The 20,637-nt window shown below is 43.8% G+C and overlaps 1 protein-coding gene across 2 annotated transcripts in view; it reads left to right on the top strand.

The window, feature by feature from the left end:
- The window catches only part of NELL1 (neural EGFL like 1), an 877,100-nt gene that overhangs the window by 67,105 nt on the left and 789,358 nt on the right, over window positions 1-20,637 (top strand). For both annotated transcript variants that reach the window (XM_049649290.1, XM_049649281.1), the window contains exon 3: window positions 16,554-16,704. In XM_049649290.1, coding sequence (XP_049505247.1) covers window positions 16,554-16,704 — 151 coding nt within the window. The remainder of the gene's footprint in view (window positions 1-16,553; window positions 16,705-20,637) is intronic.

The raw sequence follows: 20,637 nt of genomic DNA, 5'->3' as shown, positions 1-20,637 counted from the left end.
TCTAAGCATTTTTTTTTTTTTAGCTTATTTATTTATTTAGAAAGAGAGTGGTGGGGAAGGGGCAGAGAGAGAAGAAGACAGAGAATCCCAAACAGGCTCTATGCTGACCTGCGCAGAGACTGATGTGGGGCTCAAACTTATGAACTGTGGGGTCATGAGTTGGACGCTTAACGTACTGAGCCACCCAGGTGACCCATGAATCTAAGCTGTTCTGCTCCAGAGGCCACATTCTTCGAACAAGTGTTACAGAAGCCTTTAGGTTCGAACAAGTTTAAGGGGCTCAAGGATGGCCACTGTGGGTGGGGGTACCAGAAGAGGTCAGGGAGCATACCCAAGGCCAAAGCAAAAACTTCTTTACTTCAGCCTCAGCTGTAGCCCCAAATCATGTAGGGTCTTTCAGACCAATGGTGAGGTGTTAGGGTTTTGATTAAATTGCAATGGGCAGAGTGGTAGTTTGAATAATACTCCCCCTCCCCCAAGAGATCCATGTCCTAATTTCCAGAACCTGTGAATATGTTACCTTACATCACAAAAACAACTTTGCATGTGATTAAATTAAAGATCTTCAGGTGGGGACATGACTGTCAATTACCCAGGTGGGCCCAATATCATCAGAAGCGTCCTTATTCAGGAGGGAGATAGGGTGCCGAGGAGTCCATCTGAGTAGGAGGAGTGGAGGGGGCAGGAAATGGGCTTTGAGGGACCCTGACAAGTAACTAGAGAGCAGGCAGTGGAGGGCAGGAAGAAGCCTCCATGCGGCCCGAGAAGGTGAAGGAAAACCAGAATGCCTCAAAAAGGAGGGAAGTGACAACTGTGTGGGAGGTTGTGGGGAGGTCCGTTGGGCTGAGGATTGAGAACTGGCCGTTGGATTTGGCAAGATGCAGAATGCAAAATGTGACCAAATAAGTGGTACTGGTCAATGCAGCCAAAAATACTGGCTGGAGGTCTCCCTCCAGACCGCATGTGTCTTACCGTAGTACAGAGCCCACTGCAGAGAACATGTTCCACCATATGTGCTTGAATTTTGGAGTAGAAAGGGAAATTCCCCCTCACCTGGGGCTACAGAGCCTCATGGCGGTTCAGGTATTGGTCTGGGCCTAGAGACAGGAGCAATGTTTGGATCGGCGTGGAGAAGAAGGTGGTTGGTTCGAGCTCCAGGTGGGAGAAGTTGAGAGGGCTTGCACGGGGGAGGAACTCACCGCCGTCTTGGAAGGGGTAGTTCCAGGAGCCAAAAAGAGTATCTGCTGGCCAAGTCCGACCGTACCTGAATAGAAAAGACTCCTCGGGAGCTGGGTAAGGCATGCTTTGAGATGAAGTATCACAAAGACTCCATTTAAACCCCGAAGGGGTAATTTAACGAAAGCTGATCACTCAGGTATGTTACCCTAAGACACGCAAGAGCCAAATTATTTGCAGCAGTGGTAAAAGACCAGTTTTTCCCCAAATCAGTGTTTCATGTGTTCAAAAAAGTTTCCGTAAATGGGGATTGTAATTTTATTTTATTTATTTGTAAAGAAAATATTGCTAGCTTTATTCATATGGGCACTGGAGTTTATATTTATACTTAGAGTTCTTTAATTTTGAGATTTCTTTTATACACAGATTTTAAGAGATAAAGTGTAAGAGGCTGATAAAGTAACTTAGAAAACCTGTGCAATTTACACAGGATTGGTATTTTATCTTTGGATAAAATAATCCCACTGCCTGAGGAACAGGAGTTTGTTTTTTTCAATATAATTTATTGTTAATTTGGCTAGACACAGTGTGTACAGTGTGCTCTTGGTTTTGGGGGTAGATTCCTGTGATTCATTGCTTACATACAACACCCAGTGCCCTCCTCGATGCCCATCACCCATTTTCCCCTCGCCCCCACGCCCCATTAACCCCCAGTTCTCTGTATTTAAGAGTCTCTTACGGTTTGCCTCCCTCCCTCTCTGTTTGTAACTATCTTTTTTTCCCCTTGCCTTCCCCCAGGTCTTCTGTTAAGTTTCTCAAGTTCCACATATGAGTGAAAACATGATCCCTGTTTTTCTCTGACTGACTTATTTCACTTAGCATAATACCTTCCAGTACCATCCACATTGCTGTAAATGGCAGGATTTCATTCTTTGTCATTGCCAAGTAGTAGTCCATTGTATATATAAACCACATCTTCTTTATCCTTTTCATCAGTTGATGGACATTTAGGCTCTTTCCATAATTTGGCTATTGTTGAAAGTGCTGCTATAAACATTGGGGTACATGTGCCCCTAAGCATCAGCACTCCTGTATCCCTTGGGTAGATCCCTAGCAGGGCTATTGCTGGGTTGTAGGGTAGTTGTATTTTTAATTTTTTGAGGAACCTCCACAGTGTTTTCCAGATCAGCTGCACCAGTTTGCATTCCCACCAACAGTGCAAGAGGGTTCCCGTTTCTCCGCATGTTCTCCAGCATCTGTAGCTTCCTTAGTTGTTAATTTAAGCCACTCTGACTGGTGTGTGGTGGTATCTCAGTGTGGTTTTGATATGTATTTCCCTAATGATGAGTGGTGTTGAGCATCTTTTCATGTGTCTGTTGGCCATCTGGATGTCGTCTTTGGAAAAGTGTCTATTCATGTCTTCTGTCCATTTCTTCACTGGATTGTTTTTTGGATGTGGGGTTTGGTGGGTTCTTTATAGGTTTTGGATACTAGCCCTTTATCTGATATGTCATTTGCAAATATCTTTTCCCATTCTGTCGGTTGCCTTCTAGTTTTGTTGATTGTTTCCTTTGCAGTGCAGAAGCTTTTTATCTTGATGAGGTCCCAATAGTTCATTTTTGCTTTTAATTCTCTTGCCTTTGGAGATGTGTTGAGCAAGAAATTGCTTCAGCCGAGGTCAAAGAGGTTGTTGCCTGTTTTCTCCTCTACTGTTTTGATGATTTCCTGTTTCACATTTAGGTTTTTCATCCATTTTGAGTTTCATCCATTTTGTGTATGGTTTAAGAAAGTGGTCTAGTTTCATTTTTCTGCATGTTGCTGTCCAGTTCTCCCACCACCATTTGCTGAAGAGACTTTTTCCCAATGAATACTCTTTCCTGCTTTGTCAAAGATTAGTGGGCCATACATTTGTGGGTCAAATTCTGGGTTCTCTATTCTATTCCATTGGTCTATGTGTCTGTTTTTGGGCCAATAGCATACTGTCTTGATGATTACAGCTTTGTAGTAGAGGCTAAAGTCTGGGATTGTGATGCCTCCCGCTTTGGTTTTCTTTTTCAACATTACTTTGGCTATTCAGGGTCTTTTGTGGTTCCATACAAATTTTAGGATTGTCCTAGCTTTAAAAAGAATGCTGGTGCAATTTTGATTGGGATTGCACTGAATGTGTAGATTGCTTTGGGTAGTATCGACATTTTGACACTATTTATTCTTCCAATCCATGAGCATGGAATGTTTTTCCATTTCTTTGTGTCTTCTTCAATTTCCTTCATAGGTTTTCTATAGATTTCAGCATATAGATCTTTTACATCTTTGGTTAGGTTTATTCCTAGGTATTTTATGGTTCTTGGTGCAATTGTAAATGGAATCGATTTTTTGATTGCTCTTTCTCTTGCTTCATTATTGGTGTATAGAAATGCAACCAATTTCTGTACATCGATTTTGTATCCTGCTATTTTGCTGAATTCATGTATCAGTTCTGGTAGCTTTTTGGTGGAGTCCTTTGGGTTTTCCATGGAGTGTGTCATGTCATCTGCGAAAAGTGAAAGTTTGACTTTGTTGCCAATTTGGATGCCTTTTATTTCATTTTGTTGTCTGATTGCTGAGGCTTGGACTTCCAACACTATGTAACCCAACAGTGAGCGGTGAGAGTGGAATTTTTGCTCTTAGTTGTAGAGCTTGTTCGGCAAGGTGGTAGTGGAAAATTGGAGAAGGATCTGAGAACCAGATAGCAATTTGAGTTCAGGAACAAGCTGGTTTCCAGTGATTCCTTTTAGGGGTGACATTAATACTTAATATGATTGGAATAAAATCTCTAAAGAGGAGGTCAGTTTTCAAAGAAACACAGCAAGAAACGGCACCCAAAGCCTCCTTTTTGGACAGATGCACCCATTTCTTGGAGCTCCTGTTCAAAGCCTGGAGTTTGAAGTGTCCATAAAGGTTTAGTATACCTGCTTAGCACAGGGTTGAAAGGCCAATAATTGCATGGTTTCCCCAGGAACCTGAAAGCATGGACACCCTGTGGCCAATGCAGATAGAAAAATCCCAAGGGAAACCTCCCCAGCAGTGACTCTGGAACAAACTAGTTAAGTAGGCATGTAATTAGATTAATGCATGTGGTCTAAGAGCTGATGGTTTACTTTTTGGGATGGTGGAAATAAAGGAGCTGAAGAAAAAAAAATGCATCATATTGAGTTCCAAATTAGCACTCCTATCAGAAATCTTCAGGGTACTTGCAATAATGGAGCAAAGAACCTCCTCCAGCAGCCCTGACAGGTGGCCTGTTTGTGTTGCCTAGCAGGTGAGGGTACCTTAATCATCACTTAGTTCCTGCTGGCTTACTTGGGACCACAGCTGCTTTATGATTTCTCCCTGTTGTAGAATGTTGTGGAAAAGATTTTTTCCTCCTTCCCGTAGCCTAGTGAGATACTCTCGTATTACTTTCTTGGCATACATAGTGACCAGGCCTGCCGTAATGTCATCGGCCAATTATTTCTGGAAGGACCCCCTGCAGCTGCCCTCTCTTTCTCCTTCAGCTCTTTTGGAGAAAATGAAATTGCATGTTTGAAGCTTGCCAGGCAAGCCCCCTTGCTCTCCCCAGGTGCAGACTTGTGCAATGGGAGGGGGGTATCCTTCCTATTAAGTCCTGCCCCTCACCTCTAACCATTGGGACCCCAATAAAATCGATTCTACTTCTCTGCCTCTCTGCCTCTACCTCTCCTTCTCTAGTTGGCATTCATTCCCTCACTCCGTCTGAGGTAATGCTGCCCCGTTGGTCCCCAAGTGCTGAATTTGTGCAGTTTCTGGGGTGAGATAGTGCCCAGGCCACCAAGGTCATTTCTCATTGAGCCTCTGACAGTTTGCTAATTAATATGATTGTGGTCCTTGCAGCCTGTGTTGAAGTTGGACCAATTTCCCAGGGGTGGGAAGTCCGACATTAATCCACTAAAGCAACTAAATTACTTGTGTGCGAGAGGAGACCGTTTCATCAGAAGTATTTTCCTGTGGTTTGACATCTCGCTTTGCAGGCTGCATACTTCTAGAGCTCTTTCTAGTCTGGTGACGGGGAGCCCAGATTCCTGATTGAAAAGTTCTGTGAAGATACCCCAAGGTGAACAGAAGCTTATATTGTTTGCGTATCACCACGAGGGGAGCCAGCTCTAGTTTGAAGCTGGGGAAAGAAGTAGCCAGTGCTCTTTTGTATCAGGCTGAACACAAGCTCATCCAGAGGAGTGTTGCTTTTTGCCTCTTGTTGCCACAACTGTCTTTTTGCCCACAGAGCCACGGGAGCTTACCTTTAAAACATTAGCTGTTCACCCTAGTAATTGCTCTATCCTCTAATTTAATGAAAACCCATTAAACCGAAACAATAATTAAAATGAGGCATCATCTCTGTAGGAGGTTTGCATATTAAAATCACTGTGCATTTCAATGCAGACAGATTTTATTCTTGAAAAACAGCATTTGAAGCAACATATAAAAATGATTTATAATGAATAATCATAGACTAGAGAGCTTGGCAGTTAAACATGATGCCCTACTGTTTACTAGTGAATTGGAGTAAATTTGGCAAGGTCAAGGCAAGTATAGCATTAAAAAAGTCTTTTATGGCTGAGAATTAGGACCATGCACAAAAGGGAACTAATTATAATTGGGTCAGCTAACTGCTCTAAACTTTTTTTTTAAAGCATAATTTATTGTCAAATTGGCTTACACACAACACCCAGTGCTCATCCCAACAAGTGCCCTCCTCAATGCCCATCACCCATTTTCCCCTCTCCAAACTTCTTAAGCTGGCTAGAGATGGCATTCAATATACGGAGGAGCTTAGGGTCTTGGAGGAAGAATTCTCTTGTCTTTATTCTCTTTTGTGATTAGGGAAGCCATGCAAAAAATAGCTGCAAAAATGGACTCAGGGCACATCTTTGGCTGTTGATAAAGGTGGGGTCTCTTGGACAAGTCCCTTTTCTGGGAGTCTGTTGACTCATCTTTGAAGTGAGGCTGTTAATGTCCACTTGGTGGGTTATTAGGACTCTGGGATGTGATCATGTGTGTGAACACACTGGCCAATGTTAAAGCTCAGACTACAGTGTGTAGCTTTCTGGGCCGCCTTTGTAAATCTCAGAAATGTCCTAAAGAGAGGCATGGAGAGGGAAGTACTTACAAAGCACATGCTAGGTACTGGGCATGTCTGTGTATTTTTCCTGAACCGTGCAAGGTGGGTGGTATTACCACTGGGTCTTAGATGAGGCAACTCCAGGATGAAAGAAGGAAGGAAGTGGGGTTAATCCAGCTCTGGCAGAGGCTACGCTGTGGAGCTGGCATTCAAACATCAGCAGGGCAGAGACCCGTAGATGGCACAGAGATTCAGGGATGCATTGCAGTTGGCCCTCGACTGGAGTTTGAATTCCAGCCATTCTATTTAGCAGGAAGCTTCTTAACTCTTTGTGCCTCATAAAATGGAAGTAGTAGTATTGACATCACTAGGCTGCTGTGAGGACTAAATCAGGTAGTTTCAAGTATTCAGGTTGACATCTAGCACACCATAAAAACTCAAAAATGTTCTGGATGTTGGCTGGCTAGACCTAGATTGAAGGAGCTGGGAGCCCCATAGACTATGACCAGTTTTTAATTTAAGAAAAGAGAGAATGGCTATTAACTGCCTCCAACTGTGGCTGGCAACCCTTGCTCACCTGCCTGTTGCCCTCCTAACGGGCCACAGCCATGACAGCTGCAGCAAGAAGTGTCTCATGGTGTGGCAGTTGCTGGTACAGGTTCTACTCCAACCCTCCAGGACCCAAGGCCTGCCTCAGCTGTGTTCCACATAAACTAAAAATTGTCATGTGTGTCCTATGTGACATGTACTATTTCAAGAGCTTAATGTGTACTGGTTGAATCTTCACACTTTCCCCATGGGGTAGATGCAATTTTATTCCCATTTTACAGATGAAGAACCTTGAGGCACAGGTTAATTTGGCCAAGGTCCTCTCTGCTAAGTGGCAAAGCTGGCATCTGAACCAAATAGTCGGGCTCCAGAGCCTGAACCCTTAACGACTATCCTGTACTGCCCCTTAATGGGAAGGTCAAGTCTTTGAGGAGGAGCATCAGCCTTGTGATGCTTCTTGAGCATGCCCACTTATGGCTCTGAACTAAACCATTCCCCTTCATGTACGTTTGTGTCTTTAATCCTGGACTCTTCACCCCTTGTGACTGGAAGAGGTCTTAGTTATGTGTTCATAGTACTTGGTTTAGAGGAGTGCTCAAAGTTTTAAAGGTAGTAGATGAGCTAATGAAAAAGTGAATGAATGGATAGATCATAGGGGGCAGGGACAAAGACTACCCTCGTGGCTTTTATAAGAATCGGGAGAGCATCCTGGGATGCTCTGGGAACAATGTTTTTGCCTGCACCTGATGACCTTTTGTGCATGTGACTTCAGGCACTATGGTGGGCATGCCCTTGGGTTTATCAGACTCTTGATACTGTGGCTTAAAATGATACCTGAAGAGGTTGTGCTCTCAATTACTGCCAAAATCTACCTCATCTTGAGCTGTTATGGGCAGCATCTCCCTGCTGAAGTGCCCCAGCTGGATATACTGGGAGCTGACAGGTCTCTATTAAGGAGGGATGTGGTATTCCATAGGAAGCCAGACCCGGTTAAGATTGACTGGAGAGAGTCTGATGTGCTCACTGACTTAAAGGACACAATTATGTGATTAAAAGCAAGGTGATTGGTTCTTATTTTCTTTTGTAGGATGCTCTTATTTCTCCTCTGTTTCCATGATGTGCTTGACCATTTTAGCATACCTTTTTAATGATAATTTTCTGACTTGAAAAATTGAGATATGTGGAAAGGAGAAATTTCATGTTAGCTCCTGATTGTTGACCTCCTGATGGATGGCCATTCCTGTCTTTAAGCCATGTGTTACTCCGACCTTAATGTGTACTTGATATGCTATATGTTTGTACACATTTGACATTATCACTTAGGTATTTCCTATGTTCTAATACTTTTGATATCCTTGTTCTCTACATAATTTTCCATCCGATGAATGTAGTCTAAACTCCTTACTGCTAGATAGCTTTGGCATACAATGTGGTCTTATTTCCCTTCCAGGGAAATTGAGATGTAATTGATAACCTACCAGTTTCAGGTGTACCACATAATGATTTAATATCTGTATATATTGCAAAATAATTCGATAATAAGTTAACCATCACCACAATGAAAATTTTTTTCTTTTTCTTTTTCAATTTATTTTTTGGAGAAAGTGCAAGTAAGGGAGTGACAGAGAGAGGGAGAGAGCGAGAATCCCTCTGCACTGTAAGTGCAGAGCCTGATGCAGGGCTTGAATTCATGAACTGTGGGATCATGACCTGAGCCCAAACCAAGAGTTGGACGCTGAACTTACTGAGCCACCAAAATGCCCCTACAATTTTTTTCTTTTGATGAGAACTTTTAAAATCTATCCTTAGCTACTTTGAAATATACACTACAGTATTGTAGTCACCATGCTGTATGTTTCATCCCCATGACTTATATGTCCAATAAATGAAGTCCAAACCTTTTATAATATAGTCTCATATTGACATCTTTTCATCAGTCTTTTGTTTTCCTGACCTAGGATTCAGATAAATCTGGCATTCATGCTTTCTCTCTCTATATTCTGAGGTGTCCCACTGAGACGGAGGGTGGAGGGAGGTAGACCAGGGAGGGGGCTTGATCACTGGTAGGTTGCAGTGCCCGTGTGGGGAGGAAGCCTAAAGAGAAGGAGTGATCTTGGTATGCTAATTTCTTGTGACAAGTGGATTCCTTGGTTGTTCTTACTGGTATTTTTAAATGTTTATAAGAAGAGCTTTAGCTGCCTTACCATGCCTATCTAATAAGTAAAATTATGGAGGCACCAGAATCTCTTTCAATGGAGCCACACAGTAATTATGAAAAACATGTCACAGGATTCCTTAGGGTGAGTCCCCCAATAGAGTTGGGGATGCTCAGCTAGCTTTATTATTCTTTAGGCAGCTCGTTTTTTCATGTGCTCTTTCTCAACAGGTTGGGGTTACAGTTGAGTGTCTTTGGTGAGCCTCCTTTGTTACACTGTGTTCCAGACTTGAGATTCAAGATAGATTATTAAGGCAACAAACATTTGAAGCTCTACCATGTGCCGGGCACTGTACAGAGTGTGGGGTATTTACTGATAAACCATTCCTCGTGGGATTTGTAGTCTGGTAGGCATGAAGGCTGTTAATGAAATGATGATACACCATAAATGATTACACACACAAAACCTTGATGGCTCTGATAAATATGAGAAACACCTAATACAGGAACCTGAGCTGGCTTGAGGTGGTCAGAGAAAGCTGGTCAGAGAAAGCTGAAGGAGTAGCAATTAAGCTGGTAAACAAAAGAAGAGAGAATGGAGAAGGAGAATGAGAATGTGCTAAGTGTGGAGGAGCATGGCCCTGGGAAGAAGAGAAAGTAAGCTTGTGTGGCTGGAGTGGAAGAGTGAGGAGGGGTCGGGGTAGGGAAAGAGGAGGAAGAAAAAGTAGGTAAGGGTGTCAGGTGAATGCCATGGTGTTTCTTGGAGGACTCTGCTGGGGCAAGACTCCATTTTTCTCCCCATTGACTTGCTTTGTAAAGCTTTCAAACTTGTTTGCCTCAATTTCTTCACCTATAAAAATGGGTGGGGGGATATTGATACTTAGTTCGGGGATTGTGCAAATAGATTGCTCATAAATATTTCCCAAGTGACTACAAAGTGTCAGCCATCGGGTATATGATGATGCTTTGTCCCTTTTCTGCGAAAATCAAGCATAGAGATCATGCACCTCGGTGAATAGTAGATGTAGCAGAGTGATAAGTGTAGCTTGAGAAACGAGACTGCTGGGTTGGAATCTCCCCATGGCTTCCTAGCCCAGTGTCTTTTAGAAAATTAAATTCTGTAAGCTTTAGTTTCCTCGTGTATAAAGGAGGAAAGATAACAATGGCTACTCCTAAGGCTACTGTAAGTGATATGTGCAAAGCAGTCAGCCCAGCACTTGGTACCACAATGAGCTGTACACATGTTTACTTATTCTGGCTTCTGGAGCTAATGGAGGTTTAATGGGATGTCATTGTGAATTTGCCAGTGGAGGTAGAAATCCCTTACACATTAACCGGGAGTCTCCTAGCGTCCCCACTACTTTCTGCTGGTGATTTCAGTTTCTTTAAAGCCGCTTGGGTGAGTCACCTCAGACTTTGTTAAAGAAGGGCTGCAGAACCTAACTGTGGAACATCTGTCCCCCGCCCCCAATCACACAAATTGTCCCATGGACAGTTGGCAGTTATGAATTGGCCAACTTTCTCTGTGCTCAGAAATGAAAAGCCATCTGCCATTTTGAGTTGGTAAGTGTTGCTTTACCTTTTTGGGGCCAATCTTACTGTGAGCTTACCTGGGACACAGGCTAGAAGGACGTGCTGCATCTCTGTCTGGATTCTGCCATATTGTGAGGTTCTCTGTGTAAACATGTTGTCATTACTAAGATGTCACCTACATCTTCCATCCATCAAGGCTGAGGTGGGCTGCCTGGGTGTTTGTTCTGTCATGTTTCTGGCTGCTGCTGTTCTTGCTCCCCCCCCCCCCCCCCACTAGCTGACCAGTGGAGAGTTTCCTCCGATATTAGGCTGAGTAGCTGCTGTGCTACTGGACTTTCAGTGAGAGAGATACTTGCAGAGAAAGAAAAATGCCAGGATAATGGAAAACACATGGGTGTTCACTTCTGCACAGCAATCCTGCAATGAGTACCCTCTTTCTCCTGCCTTGTAAATGCTTAGTCATCTTTTTGGACTCTGGCTCAAAGATCTATCTTCCACCATGCCCTTCCCAGCCTCTGCTGGTCCCCTCCTTCTGTTGTGCATTGCCCTGCTCTACCTGTTGTCCGCAGGTGACAACCTTGCTTCTGCGGCTATCCTCAAAGGCAGGAGCCGTATTTATACTGGCTCACAATCCTCACCCTGTCATCAAGCAAAAGGGAAATGAAGTTGCTTCTGTATCAGGCAGACAAGAGTGTGTGAATACCATAATTTCTTTGACCTCCTCCCTTCACCCAGTACTTCTTTTTTTAACTGATGCTTAATCATCACATTAGCATTTTTAGCCTGTAAAAATGACTAGGTAGAGCCATTTCATCCTAGGAAAGAAAAAAGCACTTAACCCTTGCTGCTGATGTAGCACTTCTTAACTAGATCGTGTAAAATTTCTGGATGTTCGGAATGACATTTTTTTTTTTTAAGTGTAAAATGTTCACTGTAAGTGGTGGTTTGTATGGGAGATTACCCTGATGCAATGGTAGAGTCCAAGTATGCTCCCTAGAGGTCACAAAACCGCCTCACCAACCAAATTCAGATGCTTGAATCATGCAGCTTATTAAGTAAAGTCAAAATGTCCAGGAGGAAGCAGGGGAAAGAAATGGAGTAGGAGTATAGGGTACAGGCTGGGTGAAAGATGGGCCACCCCACCAGATTCCTGGGTCTAGCATTGTTCATGTATTCAGTCTTTGCCCCATCAGCTTCTTTGCTGATTCAGCGGTTACATGGACAGGAATAGAGGTTATATAAAGGGTGGTGGTGGTGGTGGGAGGTGAATTTCATTAAGTGGGAGGTGCCAGATGCTAACGTGTATCCTGTCTTGGAGAGGGCAAGTACTTCTGGTCCCAGCTTTAGTTACCAGTTAATCTGGTGAGAGTGATGGGTTTGATTAACATTTTTTCAGGCAGAGTACAAGTGGGGCCAGAATGGGAATGGGATGAGTGTCACAGATGGCTATCCGATTTAAGGTTGACATAGCTGTCATCCTGAAGGTGGTGTGATATGTACGTTATGACTTGGTTTTCCCACCCCATTCTATTTATAGGTAACATGCTTAGTCAATCCTTTTTATCTATGTTCAACACACCTATGTTTCATTTATTTGATCGACGATTAACACGTTTCACAAGTATCTAACTTGCTGTCTATATTTAACACTCCCTACAAGCTTTATTCATCCCACTTGTTTTTCTTCTCTCTAGAAGAATTGAATATTCTTAAATAATATAGCAAGCACATTATAGTGGTTGCACATGCCAGTACAATATTCAGTATAGATTCTCCTTAATTGGCTTTCATTGGTTGCTTTTTTAAACGTAGGGGGAAAAAACCCATTTACTGCGAAGTAGGTGACCTATCACTGGTTCCAGTAATTGACAACTTTACATTTATGTTGATTTGGAAAATCAGCAGAGGAGAGAAATTATAGAATCTAGTTGTTTCATGTGTAGAAAACACCTTCAGTACCCTCTTTTGCCAGGTGACTATTCATTTCCATGAATAGAAATGGAATGTTGAGGCCTGGGAAGAACTTGAACTCCCTGATCTCTAGTCATCTCAGTTTTCAGATAGGGAGTGTGAGACTCAGAAGGGTAAAGTGCCTTATCCAAGGTCACATAGCTAGTTATCTATAAAACTTGGTAGTCTTTAGTCTCTTGAAAACTGGTTTAGTGTTCTTATACGTTGTAATAAGTGAGATTACGTCCTGGTGTTCTTTTAGCAGCTGAATTATGGTAAGCATTTACTTGAGAGAGCTTTTCTGAAAATGAGAATGCACATAAAGTCTCAATGTTTGAAAATAGATGACTTTTTTTTACATTTCACTCTGATGAGTGCTAACGGGGTATCTCTGTTTCAGTGTGCCAGTCATTTACAAAAAAGAAGTGAGAAGCTGGCAGAGGAAATGCTCAGTTCTGTAGGAGGGTTGGGTGAGCAGCAGTGTGGTTGAGTTGGATTAGACCGTTAGATGGGGTGTCCTATAAATGGGAGGGGTCGAATTGGCACCGAAAGTGATTTTCTTTAATCTGATAACCACTGACACTTGATAAGTGTCCATTTATCTTCTCCTTTTCCAAAGGGTATCTTATTGGTTTCTGACTGTAATATTTGTGGTTACTTGACATAATAATAGAAATGATAAAGATAAAATAGAAAATAAATGCAGTAAGTCTGTATTGGATGCCTGTTTCATGCCAGGCACTGAGAACTGTGGATACAACAATGAATGAATGACTGTGCCTGTCCTTGTGGAGCTTCTAGTCTAGAGGGGAAAGAAAATATGGTAAAAAAGATCATGAGTAATAGAAGGGAAAAATGGATCATAATAATTAAGTGGTGTGGAGAAAATAACCAGAGAGGTGTGTTCGATATCAAAGGAGAACCTGCTTTGGAGGGAGTGACCAGGAGGTTGAAATTGCAGTATGAGCTAAAGGAGCCAGGCATGGGAAGGGTGGGGGGAAGAGCTCTGTGGGGAAAAGGGAAGAGTAGCACAAAGGCCCTGAGGCAGGAGTGGGCTTGGGTATGACAGAAGAGTATGGAATTGGGTGGGGGAGTTTGGCAAGAGTCAATTGGTGTGCGACCTTGCAGGCCATGCTAAAAAGCCTGGATTTTTATCCTGGGAGGACTGGGAAGCCATGGAAGGGTTTTTAGCAAGAGCCTGAAAGGATGCTGCTCTAAGCTTTAGGATGAGCCTTTGGGCTGCTGTGTAGAATGGAGAAGAGAAGTCAATACAAGCAGGGAGACCAGTTAGGAAGCTGTTGGAGGTGCCCCACTAAGAGAGGGTGGCAGCTTGGGTAAGAGTTTCAGAGCAGAATTGGGTGAAGGTGGACGGATTCCAGACATGGGAGCCCTCACGATTTGCTCTTGAGTAGTATCTGAAGGGTGGAAGAAAGGGAAGACTCTGGGACAAGTTCTGGTCTTTGTGGCTTGAACTGAGAGGTCCCATTTGCTGAGACTGGGAACTCCAAGAGAAATAGAGGGTTGGTGGCGGTGGCGAATAACAAGAGCTCTGTCATAGGTATATAAATTCTGAAATGCTTATTAGACCTTCATGTGGAGATATTAAGGATATTGAAGATGTATCTGTAGCTTAAGGGAGAGGTTGGGATGGCACATAGACACACTGCAGTGTCATTGGCCATTGGTGCTGGGATGATGTCTGAGAGAATGGAGTGACAGGTGAGGACACTCGCCACTGATAGGCCTGCTGGGGGAAAGTGTTATGAATATCATGCTGCTTGAACGTTGCTCACTTTGCACTGGACTCAAGCTTTAGAATCCTCTAATGAGCTCTCTGGGCCAACACTGCCAACCAGCTAATTCCTTATAGATGAATAAAGAAGGAAATAGCAAAAAGGGAAAAAGAAAGATGTAAGTTAATCTCAGATGTGTTTTTTTTCTTCCTGCACTAAATTCTAGGTGGAATTTATTAGGATTTTTACCCAGCAGTAATAAAAACGTTAACAAACATTTGCTAATGATCTCTAGTTTACAAAGTGATGAGTTCATATGTTTTAATAGATCGCGAATATTATCTTTTCAAGTCTTCGGCTGGGATTTTGGAGAAGGTATAGAAGCATTCCCTAAATGGCTCTTATCTCTACCCTTGACAAAAGTTGAAAGCTTGCCACTTGACAGCACAGTAGTGAAGGACTTTCTTTGGGTAGAAAAGCAAATGTCCAGGTAGGTTTTATCTTGGGTGCTATGCCTGGGTTAGGTGCCCCCACTCTGGAGGACCAACCATGCTTCTCACCTTGCAAAGCTGACTTCTACAGCTTGAAGATGGTGCTGTTCTTTGCTGCAAACTTCAAACAGCAACTTGTAGAATTACACCAGGATGGAGAGACCCTGAGAAATGACCTAGTTCACCATCTCCCTCATTTTGTAGATGAGGAGACTGAGGCCCAAGGTCAGGTACTTGAGGATTTTTTTTCTGTTGGAAGCCACTCTTTTTATTTTACTTTATTTTTTAACATTATAATAGAGCTTGTGCTATAAAGAAGGAGGGGGCAGAGGCAGAGAGAGAGAATCTTAAAAGGGCTTCATGCTGAGCAAGCCCTCCCAATGTGGGGCTTGATCCCACAACTCTGGGATTGTGACCTAAGCTGAAATGAGGAGCCAGATGCCCAACTGACTGAGCCATCCAGGCACCCCAGAAGCCCTGCTTTTAGGATGAGGGTCTTCAAGGTCCATATAGTCTGTGATGTAGCTTGGGCAACACAGCTTTTGAAGATCTTTCTTTTTCAGACTCTTGGAGAAGTAACCAAGGAGTTCCCCCAAAGAGGATGTGTTCAGGGCATGAGTAAAGGCCACCAAACATGCCTTTGGTATCCTTTTGTTGTCTCTGAATAGTTTGCTCTAATTCTGTTCTGTTGGTGGCCAGTTTCTGATTTGAGGAAGTATAGTGTAAAATAATGAGAGTGCCTAGTTTATCGTGATAAGGGAGAGTCTGAGTATGAAATGATGAATTGTCTTATCATGCAGAATTTGTAGAATTCCTGGCCAGGAGCAGTATTAGCTGGATTCCCATACCTCTAAGCCTGCTGAATTGACCTCAACTTCAATATTTCATGAGCAGGGTCAGCCACTCCATGTTTACAGAGAAATTCCAGGCACGCTTATGGATCATGAACATGCCTTGTATTCTTCAAGCAAAAATGGAGATGTCTGTCCTTATTAACACTTGTAAATCTCTGCTGGGTACAAAACAAGGACAGGTTTCCCTCTACAAATTGTGGAGCAAAAGAAATGGGGTCCCCTGGGAAAAGTGAAATTGGAAGCTGCTGAGTGGCATTTGGATCCTAAACACAGGCTTCTGTGAATTTAGGATCCGTTTATTTGTCTCTCACTTTTTTTTTTTTAATTTTTAATATTTATTTGGAGAGAAAGAGCGAGCAAGGAAGAGTGAGTGAGTATGAGCGGGGGAGGGGCAGAGAAAGAGAGAGAGAGAGAGAGAGAGAGAGAGAGAGAGAGAGAAAGAATCTGAAGCAGACTCCAGGCTCTGAACTGTCAGCACAAAGCCTGATGTGGGGCTCGAACCCATGGACTGTGAGATCATGACCTGAGCCGAAGTCAGACGCTTTATCTACTGAGCGGCCTAGGCGCCCCTATCTCTCACCTTTGTTTTTGTTTTTGTTTTTGTTTTTGTTTTTGTTTTTAACAGCAACTTCATCTGTTTGTAGCAGGCCACATTGCCCAATGTCCTGTCAAAATTTGTCAGAAAATCACTGGCTGACCAATTGTGAACTTGTCCAAGTGACAAGGGGGTACAGTGACAGAGGTGGCATTTCTGGGTTTTGCATTGAATGAATGCTGCTGTATGAAATGGTGGATGGTACCTGAAAACAAAGTATTGGTGAGTGGTGGGGTTGCGGTGGGGGTGGGGGAGGATGATAGATAGGATGTGGATCCTGTGGACATTTTTAACTGCATCTTTTCTCTTCTTCTCTTTTTCCCTCTTCTTCTTCTGTATTCCTTCCTTCTCCTCCTTGTTCTCTTGGTCCCTGTCTGTTTCTGTTTTTCCTTTCTGACTCCTAGAAACAGAAAGAGAGATCCATGCAGCCCCTCATGTGAGTGAGAAGTTAATCCAGCTGTTCCGGAATAAGAGCGAATTCACCTTTTTGGCCACTGTACAGCAAAAGCCATCGACTTCAGGAGTGATCGTCTCCATTCGAGAGCTAGAACACAGGTAAGCTGTACTTTTGCAAATGTATTTACAATTGATGGACTATACAACATGCCTTGGAATTTGGGCGTTGTATCCTTGAGAGCATGCCCCTAGCTGAGGCCTTGTTGCTGTTGAACACATTGGTAGATTTTCTTTGCACTAAGAACTTACCTTTGGCAAAGAGGTTTTCTTGTTAACTCTCCAAAGACCACTCATGAGTGTCTTTCTCGCCTATCTTCTGTCTTCTGGTAGTCTTTGCTCCTATGAAACCACATTCTATGTCCTCTTGAAGTCTTTAAGAAAGTCATATTTAAGAACCTTCAATGAGTATTATTGTGTGTTTACTCTATGCGGGAACTGTGCTGGACATAGGAATACTAAGGCGAATAATCCAGAATTTCTATTCTAAGGATCACATAAGCTAGTAGGGAAGATGGACAGATGTCATGAAGTATTGTAGCAGTATGTGTTTAAGGAATAAAGGTATTAGGGTCAATTCTGAAGGGTCATAGTAAGCTAAGGAAGCCTTCAGAAAGGATTGTGGTTGTATAAATAAAGGTGACTATTGGACAGGCTGAAGGAGAAGGAGTAAGAGATGGGAAGACAACATTCCAGAAATTGGTTGCTATGATTTTGGGAAGGAAAAAGGGGGTGGGGTCAGTGATTGGCACATTGTGTGTGTTGGGGAAGCTGAGGAGTGAGGGGTGGTACTATAGAGGTAGGTAGAAGCTAGATCATCTCAAAGCTTTGAGGCCATGTTGAAAATTTGGACTAAAGTCTCTATAGATAGTGGGAACCATATAAGGGTTTTAAGTTTGAGGAAAGAGGATTCTATTTTAGGAGTTTAAAGTAATGATAATCTAAGACAAGTATAGAAGCTTCCTGAGAGAGATAGGTGAGTTGTAGCCAAGGAGAGGGCAAAGACTGTCCATCAGCCTCCACTCTCTGAAGGCCTCCTCCATAGGTCTCTAAAGTGTGCCAATCCAGAAGCCCGCCCCCAGGCCAAAGCACCTGGGCAAACAAATGGGCCTCTTTTACAGAGAGACTTGGCAGCATATTTCCGTCTGCCCAGACCTCTTTCCCATTGTTTAAGTCCCCTGGGACCTGGGAATGCAAACTTCCTGTGGGTTTTAGAACCAGGTGATCAAGTAGTGTCCCCTGAGCAGCGGCCACAAAAAAACTCAGGCACCAGATGAGTGTAAAAGCTCCCTTCTGGGAGAGGGTGGTGCTCAGGAATGTGGCAGAGGGAGGTGTGAGGCGGCACTTGCTGGCTGGAGCACAGCAGAGGAGGAGCGTGAAGATGGCACCCCCTAGTCGTGGTCCTGGAGAGTATTCCCACAGGCTCCTGGATGTGTTAAATTAGATGCCAGCCCCTCAGGGCAATGCTTCAATATATGTGAATGAGCTGCTTTTCCTCAAAGTCTAGGCAGATCAGCTGCCTCTGAGCTGGGCCCCGACCTCATGAGTCTGAGTGCAGGAGCCCTTCAAGAGCAGTTTCTCAGATCATAACAGCTTTGGGGGCTTGTGGGTGTGGGGGCTTGTCTCAGAAGTACAGGTCTCAAAAGCCAGGCTTCCCAATGTGGAGTTCAAACCCTTAGCCCCTACGGTAGAAGCTCTGGGTTTTGAGTTCCCTCCTGATTGTGGGTCTCCATGCCAAGGGTAGGGTTTATAGTGAGGTTGTGTCCCAGCCTCTCCTACCTGCTTCCATTTGGATGCTTTTTTCCTTATTTGCTCACTGAGCTCGGCTGGACTTCGTTTTTTTTCCAGAAGAAATTGTTGCATAAGTAGCTGTAGACTCCGCATGTCTGTGGGAAGAATTGAATTCAGGATCTTCCTGTGGCACCATCTTGAATTTGAGCCTCCTGGCCAATTTTAGTTTTTAATACTAACTTTAGTAGTCCACAGCCTACGTGTACCCGTGGGCTTGGATACCAGGGAACAGTGAAGCCTGTGACTGAGAACCTGTCCAGGGAGGTGGGAGGTGGAGCTTCCCAGGAACAGAAGCTCCCAACCCATTGAGTGTTCCATCCTCTCTTGGGACTTGATTTACAAAACACAAAGTCAAAGGCAAAGTTACCAAGAATTTCCAGATGGTGATGGCACAGTGGAACCCTTCAGAGTGCAGGACCTTGTGCAACCACTGGTCACATGCTGTGAAGCTGGCCCTACCTACCTTGCAGCAGACAAGGTACCCTTTGTAGGTACCCTCCCCTCAGATCTCTTGTAGGTTCTCTGTGCCCTTTGCCTGCTTTTTATGGGCTTTGCTTCTGAAGGCTGGCACCTAACTTTCCTCAGAGCACTGCCTGTTGGCCTCTGTAGCCACTACACAGAGATCAGAAGTGTCTGGGAGTTCATTTATCCCCCAGGCAGCCTGTAGTCTATGATTGACAGAGTGTAGGAGTTAGAAGCCTTGTTCCCTTGCTTTGAAGGCCTTGAGGCCAGACCAGTTCTGATGTTTGAATCCTCAAGTGCTACCTGGAATGGAGGTAGGTTGAGGCTTCCATGTCTGCTCCTTCTGTCCTTCCCCTTCTCCTGGGAGCATTTCCTTGAAGTGCTGAAATCACTTGCTCCCAAATTCATGTGTCAGAGTCTGCTTCTGGGGAACCTGAGTTCCGATAAACCTTCCTTTACCTATTTAGGTTGACCTATCTAGTAGCAGTAAAACTGAGCCAAAAACTGCATAAAGGCTTTTAATACATTAGGTCGGTGGCTCGGGAAGATCACACAGAGTGATGGCTCTGGGAAGGGCCAGAATTCTGGCAGGTCAGGGAAACAGAAGGATGTATTAAACAGGAAGAACGGTGTGGGCAGCTACAGGAGAAATGCAGGAAAATGGAACTTTTGGGGGCAGGGTGGAGAGGTGCAGAGAATGGACCAATTTTGCTGGAGCAGAGGGTCTCCATGTACATCTTCAGCAGAGGTGAGGACCAAAAGTTCTCTTTTCAATCGTTGAGTTCGATCTCAGCCTCAAAGGGAAGTGATGGACCCTGTTTCTTCTTCTGAAGGGATGTTGTCAGCATAATAAATTGGCTGTTTGTGGGTCAGCCCAGAGAAAGAGAGGTAGCATGTGTTGGAGAGGAGGTATGGCTTCGAGGCCAAGTGTGGTGTAGATTAGGAGGAAGTGTAGGTTCTTGTCACTGAAAGGTGGAGGCGTCAAGCCAGTGTCGACTTCACAGACATGAAAGGGTGACATGCTTGTTCCATTGGGGCAAGGTAGTGGAGTTGGGGGTGAGAGCTGCCTCAGTATGAGGGCCATCTAAGTGTCCGAGAGTGGAATGTAGAGTCTTTATTCTCAATTAAAGCAGAGGAGGGAACTTCCCAAAGACAGGTGAGAAGGAAGTGGAATGGCCAACTGTTGTAGAAAGAGCAGACCTCAGAGTTGGAGTGATGGAGACTGGAGGTTCGGGCTCTTCTGCACTGTTTCATGTCTCAGCTTAGTTTCCTGGTCAGAAAAAGGGAGGTGGTCATCTACTTTGCAGGTTGCTGTAAGGTGAAAGATGATTCTGCACATGAAGTGGCCTGCTCTTAATAAATACACATTTCTTCTTGTCTAAGCAAAAAATTTAAAGCTACTTTCAGGGTTTTTCTCTTTTGAAATTTTCAAAAAAAAATTTTTTTAATGTTTATTTTTGAGAGAGATGGAGACAATGCGAGTGGGTTAGGGGCAGAGAGAGAGGGAGACACAGAATCCGAAGCAGGCTCCAGGCTCTGAGCTGTCAGCACAGAGCCTGATGTGGGGCTTGAACTCACAAGCTGTGAGATCATGACCTGAGCCAAAGTTGGACGCTCAACTGACTGAGCCACCCAGGTTGCCCCTCTTTTGAAATCTTAAAAAAATTTTTTTAACATTTATTTATTTTTGAGACAGAGAGAGACAGAGCATGAACAGGGGAGGGTCAGAGAGAGGGAGACACAGAATCTGAAACAAGCTCCAGGCTCTGAGCTGTCAGCACA

Source organism: Panthera uncia, chromosome D1 (genome assembly GCF_023721935.1).
Source record: "Panthera uncia isolate 11264 chromosome D1, Puncia_PCG_1.0, whole genome shotgun sequence".
In the NCBI taxonomy this organism is placed as follows: Eukaryota; Metazoa; Chordata; class Mammalia; order Carnivora; family Felidae; genus Panthera; species Panthera uncia.
Note: the sequence above shows the minus strand (reverse complement) of the source record. Positions and strands in the feature narration are given on the sequence as shown.